The sequence below is a fragment of the Lates calcarifer genome, linkage group LG7_2 (assembly GCF_001640805.2).
Source record: "Lates calcarifer isolate ASB-BC8 linkage group LG7_2, TLL_Latcal_v3, whole genome shotgun sequence".
In the NCBI taxonomy this organism is placed as follows: Eukaryota; Metazoa; Chordata; class Actinopteri; family Centropomidae; genus Lates; species Lates calcarifer.
In genome coordinates this window covers 1,108,500-1,129,962 of record NC_066854.1, presented here as the reverse complement: position 1 = coordinate 1,129,962, position 21,463 = coordinate 1,108,500, and the positions used below count along the sequence as shown (strand labels likewise).

General features: G+C 41.1%; 2 protein-coding genes across 2 annotated transcripts; one reads left to right on the top strand and one right to left on the bottom strand.

Moving 5' to 3' along the window:
• The first annotated feature begins 4,561 nt into the window (after positions 1–4,561).
• On the top strand, positions 4,562–7,262 carry LOC108873165 (dynein light chain Tctex-type 1). The gene is made up of 5 exons (XM_018661302.2): positions 4,562–4,731; positions 5,163–5,204; positions 5,890–6,013; positions 6,131–6,208; positions 6,746–7,262. The coding sequence occupies exons 1-5, from the start codon at positions 4,696–4,698 to the stop codon at positions 6,817–6,819; spliced, it is 354 nt and encodes a 117-aa protein (XP_018516818.1). The 5' UTR covers positions 4,562–4,695; the 3' UTR covers positions 6,820–7,262.
• A 925-nt stretch (positions 7,263–8,187) lies between these two features.
• LOC108873164 (cytochrome b-245 heavy chain) lies at positions 8,188–17,230 on the bottom strand. Its single transcript, XM_018661301.2, is given in 15 exon segments — positions 8,188–9,809; positions 9,952–10,076; positions 10,543–10,590; positions 10,592–10,690; positions 10,813–10,975; positions 11,696–11,949; positions 12,443–12,535; positions 12,634–12,766; positions 12,880–13,061; positions 13,693–13,841; positions 13,929–14,013; positions 14,118–14,228; positions 15,385–15,477; positions 15,903–15,961; positions 17,123–17,230. Coding segments are annotated over 14 exon segments (1,698 nt in total). The 5' UTR covers positions 15,948–15,961; positions 17,123–17,230; the 3' UTR covers positions 8,188–9,691.
• Between the last annotated feature and the right edge of the window lie 4,233 nt (positions 17,231–21,463).

Here is a 21,463-nt window from a genome sequence, read left to right as displayed (position 1 = left end):
CTGCTTTTGTAACTCCTCTCAGCCTTTGTCTCTCGTGCTGTTGCTGTAAAGTTATAGTGTACATTTAAAAATGGATCAAATTTGTGTTATGTTTTGTTGTAAGCTTTGTTTACTTGTTTTTTGGCAGCTTTCTTTGTTTTTTCTCTGCTTCTGCTCCATGATGACGCAGTACACAGTATTTTTCTGTTATATTCTGTTCACTTTGGTTCATTTCTATGAGATCTAAGAGCAGCAGGCAACACAACCAGTCAAACAGTATTGTAATATAGAAACAACAGAAACAAAACACCAGTTTATTCTTCAGACACAGTGCCTTAATCTTTGGCTGAATAAAAAATGAACATATTTATATGGAATGATCCTTCTACCTTCATTCTTCTTCTATTTCTGTTCATGTCTGTCTTTTCTAATAAATATCTGTGTCTCACTTGGTTTATGTTGTTTCTATGTGTCTGACAACATTATGGAGAGGTTTCCTACAGAGACAGAGCTTTTTATTAGAGGAAGATCCTTTTAGTTTAACAAGAAACATCACTATATATCACTACCAGACTCCATTGATAAAAGTGCTGATTTTCCTGGGAGCTGCTGGAATACTGCTGTTAGTGTGTCTGTGTTACTGTGTGGTACTTTTACTTCAGTAAAGTATCTGATTACTTCTTCCACCACTGAAAGTCCCACAGTAACACAGACACACTAACAGATGGAGGCAGTGGTATTCCAGCAGCTCCCAGTAAAATCCCTGTTTTTGTCAATGGAGTCTGGTAGTGATATATAGAGATATTCAGTTTACAGTGATATAAAACACAGAAAAGCAGCAAATCCTCAAAGTAGAAAAGCTTTAACCAGAGAATAATGAGTTTCTTCATAATTAATTTAATTGAATTTTAAATTATTGATTAGAAAGATTGTTGTGAGAACATTTCTGTTGATCAACCAGGCCACTGATGTTTTCAGCAAACCCTGCATGAACATCATTCACCTGGTTTGTTGAGTGTGTGATTGGTGGGGCTCATTTTCTTCTTCCTGTCACGCCATCATCTCTGTGTTTATAATCCCAACTGTAATCCCTTCCCATCATTCCCTGCTGCAGTCTGGAGGAGCTCAGTGCTGCTTGTCAGACGCTGAGAGCCTCCAGTCCACTTCTTTAACCTTCCTCTCCAACCTGTGTCCTGTCCTCCCTCATGTGTCCAACTGCTTCTATACCTTGTTGTCAGCTGGTAGACCTAGACCTAGACCTAGACCTAACACACGGAACTCTTCTGGAAAATTAATCCAAGCCATTTCATTCTGTACTCTTAAAATGTAAAGCTGAAAAATGTCTCTCTTTTCATGCTGTGATTTCTCTTGTCAGGATTTGACAAAAGAGTTTGCTCAAACGTGGAGCAAAGGTGAGGAGGAAGAAGAAAAGGAAGAGGAGGAGGACGAGGAGGAGGAGGAGAACGCTGATGATGAAGAGGTGGAGGAAGAGGAGGAGGAGGAGGAGGAGGAGAACGACACGTCGGCTGAGACAGAGGGGCCGTCATCACACAGTCTGGACAAGTCGACAGAGAAGTCGGCAGAGGAGACTCCTGTAGGTTCACAGAGCTGAGTTTAACGTCTGATGTTCATTAAAGAAACGTTTCCTGTCACACTAACACGTAACATCTCATCTTTGCAGCAGCCTGAGGAGCTGAAAGAAGAGTCTGTGCCTGATGGAGAGCAGAGAGGTGACTGAGTTTCTGCTCCAGGGTTGTTGTCTCAACAATCACCTTATTAAGTTGAATTTTTCTAATTCATTTCACTGACAGACAAAGCACAGCAAACTACAGAAATAAAAACAGAAATCACCACAGAATATTTTCATAAAATGGAGGTGATAATAAAAACCTGCAATGTTTTAATCTCAACAGCGGCTGAAATCACTGAGGAGCCTGAAGCCACCGGCGAGGAGAGGACCGGCGTCAGCACCAAACCAGCCAATGGGACGGCAGAGGGCAACTCAAAGAGCCAATCAGGCTCCAACAAGAAGGTAGAAACCTGGAAGTCTGTCTGTGCAGCTCATTTACAGAGGCTGAGATGTCTTTAAGACCAGGATAAATCTGTTACACAGTGTGTTTATTATGCTTTGGCTCCATCAGTGTTTAAATCTGAACATCCTTTACTCCTCCTGAAACTCTCTCCTCCGTCCTCCCCTCAGCTCTCCCTCTTCAGACGGCTGTCCCTCTCCAGATCGAAGCAGACCAACGACAGGGACCAAACCCTGGCGGAGGGCACCGTCAGCGGGGATGCAGCCGCCCAGGGAGAGCCTCCTCACCCCGCCACCGGGGGCAGCAACCCAGACAGAAACAGAGGTGGAGCGCAGCAGAAACCCCTGCCCCCCGGAGCCAGAGGGCCTCGCTCTGGTGCCTGTACTGTCCTCTGATCCCAGGAACCAAACTCTCAGGTGGCCTCAGTTATCAAGAGGAGTCAGACCAAAGTGTGAAAGGTTCGTTAGCAGCTCCCCTCAGGAGTCAGTGGTGCGCACTATCACCCAGCTCCTCTGTGGTGTTTAAACTCCGCTCAGACGGGTTTTTATGTAAATACACTCGTCATATCAGTCAAACAGAGACGCTGCAGAAAACTGTGAAAATCTTGTGTCTGCAGACGTCCAGTGGTCTGACGTCTCACCTGGCTGCAGTGATGTAGAGGTGTCCTCCAGGTGTCAGCACGCTGTGACGTCTCTGTTACGTGTTGGATTCACAGCAGTTAAAATGGACTCCAACTGCTGCAACTATTTATTTTCTTTATTAACCGATTCAGATACAGAAGAGTGTGAAAAATATCCACCACAAACCAGAAAATATTCAGAGTTTAGAAGCTGGAAACTGGATTTTTTTCAGTTTCAGTTTCCAAAATTGTTGCAGATTAATTTTCTGTCAATCGACTAATCTATTCATTGATTGATATCTTGTGATTTGGAGGCATTTCTAAAGATGTTTTGATGCTTTTTTCTTCTCTTGTAGTCACTATAACTGCTGTGAATCCAAGTGACTGTTTTCACACTTCAAAGCTTTTACGCAGAGTATTCCTTTAAGAGTGAAATCGGAACTGTTTTATTGAGAACTGAGAATATTATATTTGATTTCCTTTCCTTCCTCCTGCCTGTGTGTGGAGCCACCAGCACGCCATCTTTGCGAGTGCAGCTTTAAAATCAACCACTAAACTTTATCCACTGTCTGTTCACAAGTGACCTACAGCTGAGCCTCGTCCACCAGTGTGACCAGTATCACCGAGCTGCTGGGAGGGTTTTCACTTTGTCGTTGTGTGACACGTTTCCTACCCAGCAGCTGAACCTCAAGGTGTGTGTGTGTGTGTGTGTGTGTGTGTGAGTTTTAAACTGTGAGGATGTAAATATTCGTATTTATTGCGACATGGTCCTTGAGCACATTTGCACTTTTGATGTGATCTGGATGCATTTCAAGGAGATGCATCTGTTTTATATTCTGACATGATAATCTCATTTAACTGACTCTCATGTTAATTTTTTATCATTTGGATTTTTTTTGTGATATCACTAAAGCATTTTGATATAAAGTTGAACATGTGTCTTTATTTTTTGTCACGATTAAACACTGGTTTACTCACCAAGTACATTTAAAAGAAGGATTTTCCTCCAGTTTTTCTTATGAAATGATAAATTGTTGTTATTACTGGAAAAATATGACATTGAAGCCTAGGTGGCAAGGAAATGTACAGTTATAACATAAAGTTTGTATAAAAATATAAACAAAAAAGTCAAATATATGTTAATACAGCCCTGATAAAATTTGTAGTAACTGCAGACTTAATTTAAAATATTGTATAAAGCCTTTAAGAGATTCACTTTACTTTTATACATGTATATTTTATGATGAAAAAAAAACGTATTTACTTATTTTTTTAAATCCATGTGAAATCAAAAGTCACGAAGAAGACCAACTTCCGGTGGTCCACCATGTTGGTTGCAGCTACAGCTAATTTTGAATAAATAACTGAAATTGAGAAGTAAAAGAAGAATAAAAGAAGAGAAAGACACAGGATAAAAACTGCGAGAAAGAAAGGATTACTTTACATACAACTGTTGGGAGTCAGGTATTAATTTTTTATGTGAATACGTCAAGATATTTTTTAATATTAGCTAACAGGCTTATTTTAGCTGTCTCAAAAATGTGTGTAAATAATATTTTGTCGGCAGAAATTGTTTCGCAATTTTTCGAAAATTCTCAAAGTAATGTTATTATGTTGGATAGATTGGATTTTGTTTCGAGCACAGCTGCCATCATTAATGTTAATTAACGACACCTGTGTTGTCTGCAGTCGCCATGGTGATGGACAGGACTAATGGCTGATATTCAACAATACGGGTGAGTTTAAACGAGATATTTTAAACCCAATGTCTTATGTATGTAATAAATATTATTTTGAGTTAGTTACAGGAACTTAATTGATTGTTTCTAGAATTTTTCCCCAGTTTTTTGTGACTGGGCTTTATCTCGCAGTTCCGTTAGTCGCCAGCAGGGGGCGGCCGCTCCCCGGGGCTCGTGTCGTTCTTTTCCGCCGTCGTTGACTGTTGACAGGTCGCAGGAAGGAAGTCCGCAGCCACAGCTCTGTATTTTTCTCTCCGAGCCGCTTCGCCTTTTTCCTTCACTTTTAATTTAAAAAACAAACACTTCACCCACTTTGAACCGGAGATAAATGACGGGGATGGAGGAATATCATAACGGAAACGAGGTATGTTCCTGAAGCAGCTTTTATTTTGATTTTCCGGGGTCGTTACAGCCACTCCTTATATTAACCTGCACCCAAATAACGCTGTCTTTTCGTTGTAAAATCATAATATATCATTGCATATTACACTCTGAATTAGCTAGTGACTCTCTCATTGTACTTAGAGGATCAGTAGTAGTGTTGGAAGTGACATTATAATTTTTAAACGTCTAATATTAACCTCAGTTAAAATCCTACAGGGCCTTCACGTTAAACTGCGGCTATTCTGCCTAGTAATAATGTTAAAATGAGTAAATTATATATTTCTAATCTTTCATGTGCATGCAGTTATACTGTAGATGTGTTGTTAATTGTTTTGCTGTTAAATAATATGTTAAAGTTGTGGTAATCTGGATATTTTTAGTGTTTGAAGTGTTGTTGATTCTCATTTTCAGGGCTCCTTCAACTCTGAAGAAGCTGACAACATTGTCAAAGAGGTAAGATTTCTTTTTATTTGCCCCTTTAAAAAACCTTTTTAAATCAAAAAGTATTCAGATTATTTATTTATGTAATGAAAATACTCTATGCATTTAAATATTTACAAAATTCAAAAAGTAAAAGTACTCATTGAGCAGTAAAATGGTCCCTGTCAGTGTTTTACTACTCACTTCTTCTTCTCATGAATAAATGAAAACCATAGGAACAGTCATGATATAATGATGTCAGTGTTTAAATCGTTTAATTAAACTTTAATATGTGATGAGATGTGTGTAACTGTAGGGGCTCTTATAAAACATGCAATATGTTCTCCAGACAATGTTTTAATTGGTTTATATCCAAGATGAGGGAATAAGGGAGAGAGTCTCTCTGAGGTTCATTATTGGTTCACACTATTAAAGGATCTGGTTCATGGTTAGACATACTGACTTTCAAAGTAATATGAAACATTCCAGATCAAAACACAGACACATGATCAGATAATGGCTTTAAGCTGCTTTCAGGGACATTTGTTTTTGTCACATTTGAGAGAAACGTCTAAAGAGTTTTATTTCACTTAACAGTGATGTTTATGGGAATGCGAACAATGTTTGCAGTGTTTGTTTCAGTTTCCTCAGGGTGAAGCAGCATCCAGTGACTTCCACATGACTGTAAACACTGTGCATGTGTTTGTGTTTGTCTCAGTGCATCGAGAACGTCGTAGGTGGTGACGACTACAGCCAGAGTCAGGTGAACAAGTGGACCGCCAGCATCGTGGAGCGCTGCCTCACACAGCTAGTCAAACAGGGGAAACCCTACAAGTACATCGGTATGAGCGTCTCCTTTCATCCTGTGATGTGTGAAATTCAGTCCTTGTTTGTTCTTGTAGCTTCTCAGAAAGTCAAAGGGTAGTATGATGATTAATGTGCTTGTTTTGTCTGAGCAGTGACGTGTGCTGTGATGCAGAAAACAGGAGCAGGACTCCACACAGCAAACTCCTGCTACTGGGACACTGCCATGGACGGTAACGACACGTACACACTATACAAGATGTTTCACCAATAAGTCAGCAGATACAGAACAGAGCAGACGTGTCTTCTACTGCACACTGCAGGTCCAACATCAACACATTTCATATAAGAACAGACAGAACAAAGAGAAGACATCCTCCTGTCTGCTGCACAAACCCTCAGCCAGCGGCATCTTATTACATTTACAACTCATAGTTATTTACAGATACAACACAAATCAGGTGGGACTTGATTCAGCAGCAGCAGAATTAATGCTGCTGTTCCTCAGTAAAAACTGGTTAACACAAGAAAACACTGACGTGGTCGATGTATCAGTTTTAAATATTGCAGGGGGTAGTGATGAAGAAGTGATGAGATGTTAGTTAGAACCAGCAGACTTCCTCTTAAAAATGTGTTTGACCTTGTCCTGTGGAAAACCCTTCTTGCCTTGTTTAGCTCTGTTTTGGATCTAGTGCAAACTTTTGGACCTGAAAATCTCCTGCATTTGTTCTTTTCTCTCCTAACTGTGGTTTGTGTTTTTGTGTCTGCAGGAAGCTGCACTGTGAGATGGGAAAACCGCACCATGTACTGTGTGGTCAGTGTGTTTGCTGTGGCTATCGCATAGGACACACAAAAATAATTATATAACGTAAATGACCACCACTACCATCAGAAGGGGAATGCAGTGTCTCCCTGTGAACAGCAGGGGGCCACAGAGTCCACATCCATACAGCTGTGTGTTCACCTCCACATGCTCCTTTAACCTCTGAGGAACAGCTGCAGAGGAGGAAACTGATAGTTTTTTTTCAGATGCATGTAACATCTCATCATGTAAATGTAGTTATCTTTTCATGTCACTGCAGTGCTTTACCAGCTTCACATCAATCTGTATTATCACTGATGCCTGACAGCAGCAGCTGTGCAACACATCCACTCTGTGTTTTTGTTTTTTATTCTGTTCATCATGTCAGTGAGAGAAAAAGGACTTTTGTACTCAGATCTGTTTCCTGCAGGGAAATGAACATGAGAAGATTTCTTGTAAATGAATAAAGGCAGATGAACAGTGAAGAGTTTTTAAAAATCTTTTATTTAATCAGTTTGAATTGTTTTGTGGTTTGGGCGGATCTAATGATTCCTGCTTTTTCTCACACAACTTTCTCATTTAGAAAAACAAGATCTGCACCTTTAACAACAGTAAACCTTCAGTCACTGTATTTAAAAAGAAGACTGCAGTATTTCACTGTTCTGTAACTGATCTCTAACTCCTGTCACAACAGACCCACACTGACGCTCCTCTGCACAAATACTACACAAAGCACCGGAGTATGAGCAGATGATGAGAAAATGTCCCCCTGAGTTCAGGACCCCCAGACTGAGAGAGACACAGCATGAGTCTGTGTTTCGTTACGGTCGCGTTGTTTAACTCTTTAGTTGTTTTGTGTCCTTGTGAGTTAAATAACCTTCAAATAAGAAATGTCATCTTCATACAGAGCCCTGTAAGTCTGCTCAGTAATCCTCCTACAATCAAAGGAAATGTGATGTGGATCATATTTGATTAAAGTGGAGCTACTGTGCTGTCAAACATATTCAACTTCCACTGAACTCATTTAGGACAGACTCACTGTTTCATGTCAGGAAAACCTGTGAATAAACAGTGAAATTGGTGTAAAATATTCTGCGGCTTCTTCAAAGACACTCAGACATAAAGACCGTGAAGTTAAAGACGTGTGTTTTTCCCAGTTTTACTCTGCGTAATTAGATTTCCATAAACTGATACTGAGAATAAAAGAGCTTATTCTTCAGTGTCCTTCACATGACGACTTCACTGGAAGATGTTTTGTTGCTGCTTTTATCCTCAGAACAGTTTTTGTTTTAAAACCAACACGAAAACCTGAACTTCACACCCAGCTATAATGTTATAGACAGGATTTAATGACATTTCCTTGTGGAGTTCTCTTTGACTTTCTCAAAGTATCAGTGGATGAAAAATGACCAAGTTAGAGTTGCTTTATTGTTGTTTGCAGTAATTACAACATGTTTTTGGGCAGAAGAATCACAGGCGTCTCTGAAGGGTCAGGTTTATTATGCATAAAAGGAAACTGACTTGGTCTTGGGTGCAAAAACACACACAGAAACTACACAAAATAGAAGTGTGATTGACAGCAGATAGGAAAATCTCTGTAAATCCTGCAGTTTTAAAGCATCTTTTGAGTAGTTTAAGTCACTTTTTGTGTTTGTCGTGTGACGTTACAGTCACATTTAGTTTGATTTTCTTGAAACGAGACAAATGTCAAAACATGTTGAAGATGTAATGGCAGACAGCTGTAAATAAATAGCAGTTTGTAAAAAAAAAAAACAAACTTGACATAAAATCTATTTATTGGAAAATGTTCCGGTGCTTTCTGCCATATTTGATGGAATTTTCTCTGTTGTCATGGCGATGGTTCAGAGGTGTTCCGTACACAGGTCACATGACAACTGAAACATCTCCGTGACAACGATGAAAACTTCTTATTTCTCAGTCAGAAAAAAGGAAAGGAGGCTCATCACAGGTTTCTACATCCACTGTGAGGTTTTCATATGTCTCGTTTTATTTACTCTTTTCTTCTATTTGTTCTTTTGTAATTGTTCAGTATTTTGTTGCTGACATGTTTAATACATAGAGACAAACAGCCATTCACACCTGTGGGTAATTTAGAGCCAACAGTTAACCTGCATGTCTTTGCACGGTGGGAGGAAACACATGCAAACATGAACATTACTGACATCTCTGTCAGCCTGTAAGCCTGCTCTCTTCACATCTATACTTCCATTTTTTGGTAAATTTACATAAAACGTAAGACATTTAGTCGCTTTTTTTAAAGACATGTCTGGAAATGATCACATAATGTAACCAAGCAGCTGCTGGTTAGTCATTTTTCCAGTCATAAGACAGCCTCTCCTCAGGCACAGTAAACATAGAGAAGCATCACAATAGAAAGCACTGAGGAGCCTGTTTGACGCTCCTTCACTTTCTTTTGTTCTTTTGTTTTTTTTAAGCACAGTCTCGACTCAGCAGCTCCGTTATAGCAGCCAGTGTTAAAGCCTTTGCTCAAACATAATTTCTTTTCTATTTTTTTCCTCTTCAGGTTCAGAATCTTTAACCATCTTGTACCAAATCTGCTTCTCACAAATCATGACCGTGTCCAGCGCTGGCAAGAGCAAAATGAAAGCTAAGAAAAAGTTTTGAAAGCAGCATGTTTCACATATTGATGTAACACAAAAGGAGAACAAAGCAATGTGGAAAATACCACAGAGTTATTTCCTCGTTTTTTTGTTTTTTTTTGAGCAAGACTGGCATCTTTGCAAAACATTTGTGGTTGAGAAGCAGCAAGTGGAGGAGGCGGTGGAGTCCAGCTGAGCGCTGCAGTACATACAGTACATACTGTATGTACTGTCTTCTCTATCTCATTGTCGTGGTTGTTTTCCAGCACTTTTCCTGATTTTGTTCTTATTTTTTAGAAGTTTTCTTTGTTGAAGATGAACTTGACGTCGGCCTCTGAGTGGGACAGACACTGCTTCGCCAGAGATTTCCCCAGCGCAGGCGGACCACACAGGAAGACTCCTACTTTAGTTCTGAAGACACAAAAACAACATTTGATTATTTATCTGTTGTTATGCTCTGTCATTTCCAGGTCAGCTCAGTCGGTCAGATCATAAACGGCACAGAGACAAGGTGTGTTTGTGTGCAGTGTGACAGTGGGATGAAAGACCTCACCCCGGGTGCTTTGACGCAATATTGGTGAACTCATTGTCCCAGTTGGGTTTCCCATAAAGAGTCTTCTGTTTGAGCCCTGTGATTGGGTCGTTCTCCGCCTCGTGGTGAACGCGGAAATGAGCCGCCTGACAGAGGAAAGTTTCAGAAAACAGACATGCAAAGACATGATCAGTGCATAGATGGTCTGACCAGGCTTCTGATGTTTGCTGGGTGAAATTCTGGGTTTTTCAGGCACTAAAATAAATCTAGATTTGGCAACTTCCTGTGTTAGAGTGCATCCAGTGGGCTCATAGAGGTCTCTGCTGGGTGTCAGCTTTTCAGGAACTACAAAAACTAGAGTGTGAGTCAGTCTTGAAAAGATTTTTAAAGCCCGAAAGGTCAGAAAATGCCCTCGACTCAGAGGATGTCTGATCTGGTTTCACTTCATTACACTGCTCTAATTAGAGAAGTAGATTTCTCATCTAGTATTGACTCACTTTAATGGATGACTCCAGCCACTTACTGCAGACAGCATCTTTTCAAAACGACATAAGGAAAAGGAGAGGACCATATAATCATAGAAATGGACCAGGCTTGGTGTCTCGGCCGTACCTCGGTCTCTTTCCAGCGGGTGAGGTAGATGTTGTAGCTGAGGAAGTCAGGCCATGCCCTTCTCCGTCATCTGACCCTCCAGAGACTGCAGCAGGTCTGCAAACCACTCGAAGGCCTGTGTCTCCGGGCACAGCCAGTAGAAGTAGATCTGAGGAAAACACCAGCAGCATGAGTCATCACATTTACAGGAACACACAGGAGTTTCCAGGGGAATTTGCTGCTGACAACAGGACCTCAAATGCAGTAAATGAACATCTTGGTCTGTCTCACCTTCTTGGTGAAGACCTCCTGGTTGTTCTGGATGTGTTTGTACCACACAGACTTGAGGATGGAGGCAAATGGAGTCACTCCGATTCCCGCGCCCACCAGCATCACCACCTCGTACCGAAACACGTCCTCACTGGCCGTACCGAACGGGCCGTCTATGGCAATCCTGAGAGACAGACAGAGAGAGGCGGTCATTATAGTTCCTCCTGCTTTTTCTCTCAGCTTCTGCAGTGTTTCCCTGACATTTTCTGTCTAAATGTACTTTCCCTCACTGATAATGCTCCTGTGTGCGATGCAGAAAGAAACAGTTATAGCAGGACAGAGTAATGCAGAACTGAATTTGAATAAACTTCTCCACCATGCAAGGCAAGCAAGGTCACTTTAACTCATTTTCATTCAACAAGTTTCATTTCATCAAACAGAAACATGAGAAATTTTGAAATGCCACAACGTTACAGGAAAAAAAGGGAATTTAGTACTTGTTTGTTTCGCTTTAAGCAACGAAAAGAGTAGGATCTTTGGCTGCAAAGTGTAATCAAACAGCCCTGAAGGTAATTTCATCAGAGGCTTCAAAAGGCTTCGCTTTTTCTTTGTCAGAGAAAATTGCAGCAGTCTGATCAGCAGGACCATTGTGGGAACACTAAGTGGATGTTGGGAGGATTATATTGTAAATATGGTATGATTTCTGCTGCTTGTCTGCCTCTCCACTCACTCCTGAAAGGGAGAAGAGTTACAAACACACACAATGAACCCCTCAGGGCTGTAAATGTGACCCCCGTTGACAGGTTTCAAAGGAGAGCTGGGTGGAGGGTGCAGTTAAATGTAATCACACGCAGTTCCGAGCTCAATTTTCCTCTTTTATCACCCGTCTCCCCGGTTGTCATACTTGGGCAATTTCCAGGCTTCCTGAGTCTCGTTTTTGTCTCCTCCACAGGCCTCGTACAGCGCCTGAGTCCAGTCCCCGACGATACGGATGTGGGCGCTGAAGTAGTCCTCCTCGGGGGCGGAGGTCAGGGTGAAGGGGTGCCACTCCAGCCTGGAGACGGACGGACACTGGATGAAGACGTACTGACCCACCTCCATACTGAAGCCTTTCTTCTTCATCTGCAGCTCCAGAGTCTTGGAAGGGTGCATCACCACCTGTAGACCAGGTGTGGGGTTATTAGATGATGTTACTGTCAAATATCAAGCTTTAAATCGCAGTTGGGAAGTCTGATAATTAGTATGTACATTTTTGATTCATTAGAAAGTCTGTGTAATGTCAGAAAATAGTGAAAACTGTTTTTTCCAGCCAAAGTTTCACCTGTGAGTGTCTTGTTTTATCTGACAAACAGTCCAAACTCCCAGATACTCACATTAAAGAAGCTGGAACCAAACAAAGATTGGCATTTTTGTTTGAAATATTTTGTTATTTCACTTATTTCAATTCTTGCTCACAAAATACCATAATATTTTGCAAGGTTATTGTGTTGTGGAGCTACAAGCCAACTGATGTCCTTTATATAGAGGTTCACATGTCCCTGCAGTTGACTTTTAAAGTTCTGTTACATTTCAGGTTTTAGTGGAGGAAAACTTCATCAACCTGCTGCCTCTCTCTTTTGTTTATATCCATTTTAATCAAGCACACACACACCTTAGTGATGACCACTTTCTGGTGGGATCGATAGATGCGAACAAGCCTCTCGCACACGTAGAGAATCATGGGAGCCAGCACCCACTTCCATGTCTACAGACAGGAAAATGTACAATAAAAGATTATACAGCAGCAGTGGAAGGAAAGTCAGATGCCCTGTAATGAAAACCCTACAGCCTCTGACAGCTCACCCCCGGTGGGTTTCCAGCAAACTCTGGTACAGGACAGTAGGACCCATTTTTTCCCCAGTCCTCAAACTGGTCAGCGCAAACCTCCGGGTTGTTTGCCTTCAGGCTGGCAGGGGTCTGTCCTCGCACGATGCGCCTGCAGTCAGAAACACGTAGACAAGAAACATTAGTATTATACATGAAACTGGGGGGAACATGCAGAGGGAGGATGAGGCAGATGTTTGTGTCTGAACTTTTGTGTCGTCTCACCCGTAGCCGTGGAACACCAGGCCGATGAAGAAGATGATGAAGAGGTGGTGTGTGTACCAGAACACCTCGAAGTACGACCTGCGGATCACCTCCATGGACGACGTGATGATGAGGATGAGGGCCAGCGTGATGGCCACGCCCGTCAGCCCGGCGATGGTGGTGAACATGACGATGGTAGGGTTCTGCATCAGGATACAGTTTGAATTGTTGGAAGTGATTCGTGATTCAGCTCGTTAGTCATGGTGGCTGTGGGTCGTCACCTTTAACAGTTCCTCAGTCGTTTCCACTTTAATCACAACACCCCTGCAGGTCATGTTTATTAGCTAACTTCCCTCATGTGCCAAATGTTTTGTCATAGTTCCTCTCACTGCTGAGACTAAGTGTAGGCAATCTAGGTTCAATAGGACATGAAAAAGAGGAGTTTTTAGTGAGGGTTTCAGCATGTTTCTAGTCTTCGATACAGAGTATTTCAGAGAGCAGATGTTGCACACTGACTCGTTACATATTAGACTTTGTTTGGTGAAGATGCTGTGAGAAGCTGCATTTTCTGCTTCAATGATCAGTCGTTCTTTATGTTCTAGCTTTTGAAGAAATGCATCTGCCAGCTAAATACTGTGAAGAGGAAGTGTCTGCAATTACAAAATATCTGCATAGGCAAACAGCCCCAAAGAGGAAGTTTGTCAGATGAAGTAATACTCTTTTTTTAAAAGGTAAATTTAGCAATCAAGCAGTGGGATTTCTCAGATTTTAGCAACACAAGAAGCATCCAGCAACATGTACGGCTGAGAAACAGAGACTCAAACAGTCACTCACCGTCTCGTTGGTCCTGATGGGGTTCAGGAAAGACGCGTTGTCCCCGTTGCCAATTTCAGAGAGGACGAAGGTCAGGAGGCTGCTGTTTCGATTCAGCTGGGCGTCCATGAAATACTCAAAGTTAAACAAGTGTGCAATGATGTGCACGGCTGCAAGGAGGAGAGAAAGGTCAGATATGAAGCCATGAAGCTGCCAAATGCTGATGATGCGTAGGCCTTTTAAAGCGTCAACATTACCTGTGTGGAAGGCGATCATATAAGCCACCAGTTTATGGAAAGTGAGGTTTCGGTCCAGCTGACGAGCGGCTGTGCGGCTGCAGTGCTGAACACAAACGAGAAAGACAAACATATAAAATAATGAGCAGTCTGTTAAAAGCAAGACTCTGGTCTAGTTTCTCAGGAGTAATCCTCAGTCTTCATGGGTACCTGGATGGTGCCGCGCAGGAAGGAGAGGAGGTTTCGGCAGACTGGCAGCAGGATGAGCATACAGTTGAAGTTGAGGGCGGCAGCAGGAGCTCTGGCCCAGGACAGGGCTTGCTGATGGGACAGAGAGAGGGCAGTGGGTTACTTCAAAATGTAATCCGATTACTTAGTAGGAGTTTTATCACAGGTCACAGACAGTATTATTGATTCCTGTTTATAACCACAGGCTAAATACCATCTGTATTTTTTAATTTTTCATGAATGCTCCCATGATTAAATTATAAACATATAAAATCTTCATGTTCAAAGTTGCTTCCAGAAATAGTAGAAAATGAAGGAATATTACATTTAAACAAGCGAAAAGTCAGTTTCACATTTACTATGGCAGATGCTTATGTTCAAATTCATTAACTGGAGTTTTCATTTTAATTTTAGCAGGACTTCAAACATGAAAAAACATCAGCTGGAACTGACATTTTCGTCTGATTAAATTATTTGCTGTAGCTACTGCTACAAATATTAACTTTAACCTCAAACTCCAAAATCATCTCGACCTCAGCCTTTACCTCAACATAAACTCATCATGTTTGTACAACAGCAGCTCTGGTCCCATGAAACACAGAAAACAAAGTGAGAGCGTCTGCGTTTCACTTCTGCTGAGCTGAAGCCAGCTGTGCAGCCGGTGATAGTGTCTATGAACCCAGCTGTGACCACAGAGAAAACCCTGACGTTTGATTGTAGGTGCCGTGTAGATAAGGAGAGATTAGAGTGGGTGTGGATGTGTGTTTATTGGCACTGAGATGTTTTGTTACGGGAAGAACATTAATAATCCATCTTATAACGTCAGTCTTACTTCCTGTGATATCTAAGATGGATTGACTTCATCTTATTTTATTAAGAATATTGAAAAGAAATTTCAGTTCCTGGAGAAGTGCTTTCATTTTTACACTCAGGCGAGTATTTATCTGATGAGAAGAATCAATACAGGTTACTAGTTCTGTTTTTTCACATAAGAGAAGGTGTGGGTGTGCTGCAGTTTGATGTTATTAATGACGGGGACCTGGAGCAGCTGCCGCGTTATGAGGAACTGAAAAAGACCAGGTCCTGTTTTCAGACTCATTTCATACTTTACTAAAATATTCCTAAGTTGTTTAATTATTCTATTTGTTCTCGTCTGTGTTGAACTCAGAACAGAGCATTTTATTCTCCAAATGAATCAACATCAGTGGATAATAAAGTGGAGATGAGTGATGCTGCAGGTCAGACTCACCCCGAGCAGGACCCTGGTGTAAAACCATCTCCTGTCCAGGAAGACGATGTAGAAATTGACAAACAGGAAGGCGTTGATGCCCAGCCATACCAGCTGAAACACACAGGTTAAATGAAAATGTTATGCTCAGATTTCATGATCAGTACAGATGAATCAGGACAAATGAATTAAAGAAGTCAGTTTTATCATGTTCAGTGCTGATAACAAGAGGACACCTTTTCTGTATGTATGAAATATTGTCAGAACAAAACCATAAAACAAACACAGTCTTCTGTATTTTGGGAGGAATTTGAGAACATGAAGTGCAGTTTGTATTTAAATTTTCAATTAAATTAACTTTAATTATATTAATTTACAGTTACACACAGCAGGTGTAGGTTTTTCTCCCACAGATTTTAGTTGGTTATGACTCTTTAAATTAAAGCATTTTCTACCTGTTTACTAACAGCATCCTCAGCTCATGCACACGCAGGTTGAAAGCAAACATATATTTTAAAAACTGTTCAAAATGTACTCACAATGACAAAGATGGAGAGTCCCTCATTGGCGGCGAAGTTCCCCATGATGAAAAGTGTTTCTGAAGCGGTGTGTGAGTGGAGGAGAGTTTTAATGTGATAATGTAGAAGGAAGCAGGAAACAGTGAAGGAGGACAGTAAGGAGTGAAGTGGACTGATTACTCATTTTATAACCTTTGTTGAGAGCAAATAAGGAAGTGGCCCTTCAAGCGTTTTCAGAAGGAAGGTCTGTCCCACCAGACGCTGGTTTACTCCTCGTTAATTCCTCTAATCAGTGCACACTGTAAAGGTTCCTTATCAAGTCTGAGTCAATAATCCAACTCCCAGTGTTTATATTTGAACCATTTAATCACAGTTAGAGCAAACAAACGCTGTTTAGGTGCCAAAGCAATGTTCAGAACCAGAAACTGTACCAGACTCCATTCACAAAAACACTCATTTTAACGGGCAGAACACAGGAGCTGCTGGAATACCACTGAAGACTGAAATGATGAATTTGCACTGAGGTTACATTTCTGTCCTGTGAGTTCACCTCAGTTTAACTCTGACCTGTGGATTCTCAGCCAATGAAACATAGAGAAGTCATTGTTTAAACCTGCCGAGTATCGCTTTCATACACTGTTGTCATCAGCCTGCTCTTTATTTAATCAGAAAGAACCAAAACATGATTATACGTCATATCAATACAACAGTGTAAATCTGCAGAGCTGCACAGAGCGAGGAAGCTAGCTAGGTAGCAAGTGTTCAGCTAAACTACAACTACTTTCAAATTGAAGAGAGAATAATACAGAATTTAAAAAAGTAATCCAGGTAATCTTAATTCTATGAATGTAACTGTATTCTGTATGACTGCATGGACAGTTAATTAAATTAAAGGCAGCAACAGAACAGATTCTCATCTTGCATGCGTTCAGGAAGCGTAGTAGTCTTAATACTGATATCCATTAAATCTGTGTTTAATCAGCCTTGTACAGTGGATCTTTTCTGGCGTCCATGTGTGATTAACTCGTTCAGCCAAGTCTGACATATTGGATATTCATGATCAAAGTCAAAAAATCAAAGTTGAAATTTGAAAACCAGACATTTTTATAAATTAATTATAAGACACTAAAATAAGTTTTTCTGGGTCTTTAAATGTTTGCAGCAAAGGTGGAGTCTGTGCAGTTTTCTGAAACATAGAGAAGAAATATCAAACTCCATTTTCCAAAGTCAAAGACACTTACAAACATAAAGTGGAGGATTCTGGGTTGTTGTGCGTTGACGCCCTCCTGTCACAAGCAGCAGCAGTGGCTCAGTCCTGGATGTGTTAACAGGTGACCGTTGGTGAGGAACTTGATACTTGATGGTGACACTGTGAATCTTTAGGCAGAGGAAGTGGCAGATTGCTAAATGTGAAGTAGAACAGAAAATTAATTGCCACACGCTTCCTGTTTCAAACTAAACTGCAGAGGGGGAAACACCTGAACCAAAACCTTAATTCAGTTTACACCAGACGACAAAGCAGCAGAGCAGAAACCTGCAAATTTAAAGAATTAAGTCTGTTTTTTGTGATGGTTTACAGCAGGATGGAGAGGCATTTCATCTGAAAAGTGTGGGTGCTTACAGCTTTCACGGAGTGAAGCTGAGCTGCAGCCTTTTAGTTTTCACTCTGTGTAATGAAATGAGCTCTCAGCAGGGACACAGTTACAGTAAATGAATGTCTGTGTCCTTGAAGGGGTCAAAATAAACAGCAATAATTAGATCAGTAAATAATCAGAGTTTACTGATACAAGTTTACTTGTTGGCACCGAAATAAATGAGATGATCTATTTAAGTCCTGCACTAGAAGTCATGGGTGTCATGTGAGCTGTAAACCAGTTATCTGTACTTGTAAAAGAAGCTTATGTTCACTAGTCAACATGAAATGACCAGCTGTTGAAGCTTTTCCTCCATGCTGTCTTCAGGGTTTATGAAGTTTTATCCAGGTGTAAAAAGGACCTGCAGGGCTGTGCTGCTGCTGCGTTCAGGGACAATTGCATCAATGGAAATTCATCCTGCACTCAGGATTATTGTCCATCAGATTGCTGCTGACTGCCCCGAGGGATTTAATGTTGTAGATTATGTCACACCAATTGAGGTTAAATCTCTGAAACTGGAGCACGATGAATTGGGGACGTGTGAAGTAGAAAATGGCCGCGAGGCTGCCTCTGAGCAAGGCAGCAGTTACCTGTTCTCAGTGGTTTCCTGGCACTAGATCTGGTGATAGCTTCTTTTATTCACTGTTTCTTTTTAATTGTATACTCTGTTGATGCATGTGTGTGTATTAATCTTTAAATGCGCTTTAGCATAAATACCAGTGTCACTAAACCATCCTCAGTTTAACATCCAATCATGAGAGATGGAAACAAATCATGATATAGCCCCAACTAAAGGTGATTAAAACTGCATGCATAGGGATTTGTCCCTGCTAATGCAGCAGATCACATGGCAAACAAAGTGAAGAAACAATGTGAGCGCGTTACTGCCACCTAGCAGGAAACAATACAGAGAGTGACTGAGGAGAGATCCGGCTTTATTTTAAGAAGCAGCAGGAGATGAGAGAGCTGTCATCAGGAGAGAATAACCCGTAAAAACAGTTTGAATTCATCTAATATAAACACACGTGTTCATGCTGCAGCCTTGTGTGTATGTGTGGGATACTGTATTGTGTGTGTGTGTGTGTGTGTGTGTGTTGTACAGTATTGAACTCATTCTGTCACATCTCGTGTTAGTCACTCTGCCATTAAACTTCAACCTTGTTCAGTTTGAATAATGTATTTTCCCCACTCACTTTCCACGGCCATCTGTCTGCCAGTTTCAACGCCACTGGAAACACACACACACACACACACACACACACACACACACACACGCGCATGTGTGTTTCTGAATAGCTGCTGAGCTGAAACATGTTGCAGGTTGTTTCATAAACCGCTATACAGCTAAAGATTGTTGGGATTGTTCTGGGTATCCTTGTCAGTGTTGCTACATTTTTCTTCTTCTTTACTGATTTCTCATCAATGGACAGCACTTTTTACTTTGTCTTTTACCAGAAACATCACTGTACCAGACTCCATTAATAAAAACAGGAATTTTACAGAGCAGAGCACAGGAGCTGCTGGAATACCACTGCCTGTGTCTGTGTTACTGTGTGACTTTCAGTGGTGGAAGAAGTAATCAGATACTTTATGTAAGTAAAAGTACCACACAACATTGTCCAGCATTGGATTATATTGCAGCAGCTGTTGGCAGTGGCTGTTTATTTCTGAAAATGGAGTAAAAAAAAAACATGTGATCCCTTTGGAACGATCTGGTTTTGTAGAATTGATCTAAGTCACAGGTATAGAAAAAGACTTTGTTCTTCAGTTAATAACAGACAGATAATTATCATCTGTTGTGTCTTTGTTGAACACACCCTTAAATATTCACAGTGCTGGTAGTAAAAGTAAGTGAACCCTTAAGTTTAGAGTGTTGTTTCACACGTTAGCACTTCCTGTTCCCTCGTCCTGAAGTCGATGGCAGTTTATTTCTGGTTAAATGTGCTGAAATAAGGTCTGTGGTTTTAACACAAGCTCAAGACATTTTCAGGTTTTATTCTCCGACATAAAATGGGTCAGTAAATCCCCCACTCCTGATGTTTGAAGCTTTTACGTGTCTTAAAAAAGGCGGTTGCTAACGAGTGTCTAAATGAGACTACAGAGGTTGTCGGGGACGTTAACATGAAAACCCATCTACTCACCAGTCCACCTTACTCACCAGTCCACCTTTACAGCCTCGTTGTGTTTCTACTCACGCTCTTTCAAACTCTCACTAACTTTCTAAGAAGAAAGGCTTTTGTAGAAGAGCTCAGAGCTAAATGAAATGACCAGTTGGAAGCTTAGTGGTGGAGACGTTGACATCTTCAAACATCAGGGATGATGTTTTAGAGTTTTTATGCAGTGTCATTTTTACACCGCACATAGTGCTGCATGTTCCTCCAGTTCAGCCATAGGTTCACTGTAGAGTCAAGCTGCTGTTTGGTAAACTTCAGGTGGTCAGTGATGTTATCAGACACTGTGCACCATGATTTATGTATGATAGACTCATGTTAACCAGCTCCTTTGAGCTGTTACACAGGACTTCTTTTAACTCACTCAGCTCACTGAGTGTCTGTGTTGTATCTCTGGAGTCATCTCACTTCAAACTGAATCGGCTGAATGAAGTGAAAGCCAGCCTCTGACTGCATATTGTAACAAACGCATCCAAATGGAATTATGTATATTCTGTGTCATCAGTATCAATCAGTCAAATCTCTTCATCAAAAATTGATGCCAGATGTTTTCAAAAATGAATATGGTACATTCAAATTATTATAATTTATTATTAATTGTTATTGCTGCTAATTACATGCATACTGATATGAATTGAAGGCCGTCTGGTGAAGCCTGCAGTAAAGTGCTGCCTGAAAACGTTTGAGGCCATGCTGGGTCTTATGGCAGATCATTTGTTCTCTCGCTGGTCTGCTGCTTCAAACTGATATTTTCTTTAGCTGTAACAATAACATGGCAGTGGCCTTCAGCCTGTAGCAGCGAAGCAAACACCTTATGTAAAATGTCAGAGGTTGATGAGGTGAAGAATTGCAGCATATGGTAAATGATAAAGCCTGCAGTCAGAGGTGAAGGTTAGAGCAACACTCACATGGTGTATAATTTAGACAAAAGGCCTTCTAGTGATTTTCCCTCCTAATCTGGGGGAAGGGGATTAGATTAAATCTGTTGCATAGCGACTGTGACATCACCACCGACCCATTTCACAATGCATAATCACAAAGTGCTGCACCGTACTGCGGTTTCTCCTTTACATGTCTGAGCCATCGAGGACGCTGCAGCTGAAACTTCTGTGCCGCCAAGCACAACCAGGGCACCGACGTTTCTGGAAAGTTTCTGGAAAGACGCCATTCAGCTCTGTAAAATCCCTGTGTTTCTTTATCAACTGTCTTTGACTTTCACATCCTGTAAGACTCTGGGACACTGTTTATAGCATCGATTAATCAGTCAGGAAATATAATGCAGACTCATATGAATTCAATCAGAGAAGAACACACACAAATGATGAGATATAGTTTGTTTCCCGCTGGCTTTACTGCACACGTCAGTGATGGGGATCCTCTGCATGGTCTCTGCAGTGCTGCAGAACACATGAATGATGCATGAGCTCCTTCCATGACAGGGATGCATATCAGTTTCCATTGCAGCTGTATTTTTAAGTATATTTATGTGTGTGAGCTCCATCAGCAGTCACCCCGATCTCTGCAGGTAGAAGCTGTACTGTACTCAGGGATCTATCAGAGAGGTCAGAGGTCAACGGTCCACACATGGCGCTCTGACGACGCAGACCAGTTTATTATGGGATGAAAACCTCTCTCTCATGATTAAATCTGGACGTGGTAAAACTTCTTTAAAACAGCAACAACTCATTCACACAGGATCCAGAGTCACCATGAGAGACGAAACACTCCCAGTACTCTGGAATTTATTTATTAAAAAGGTTTTCTAACACTGCCTTAG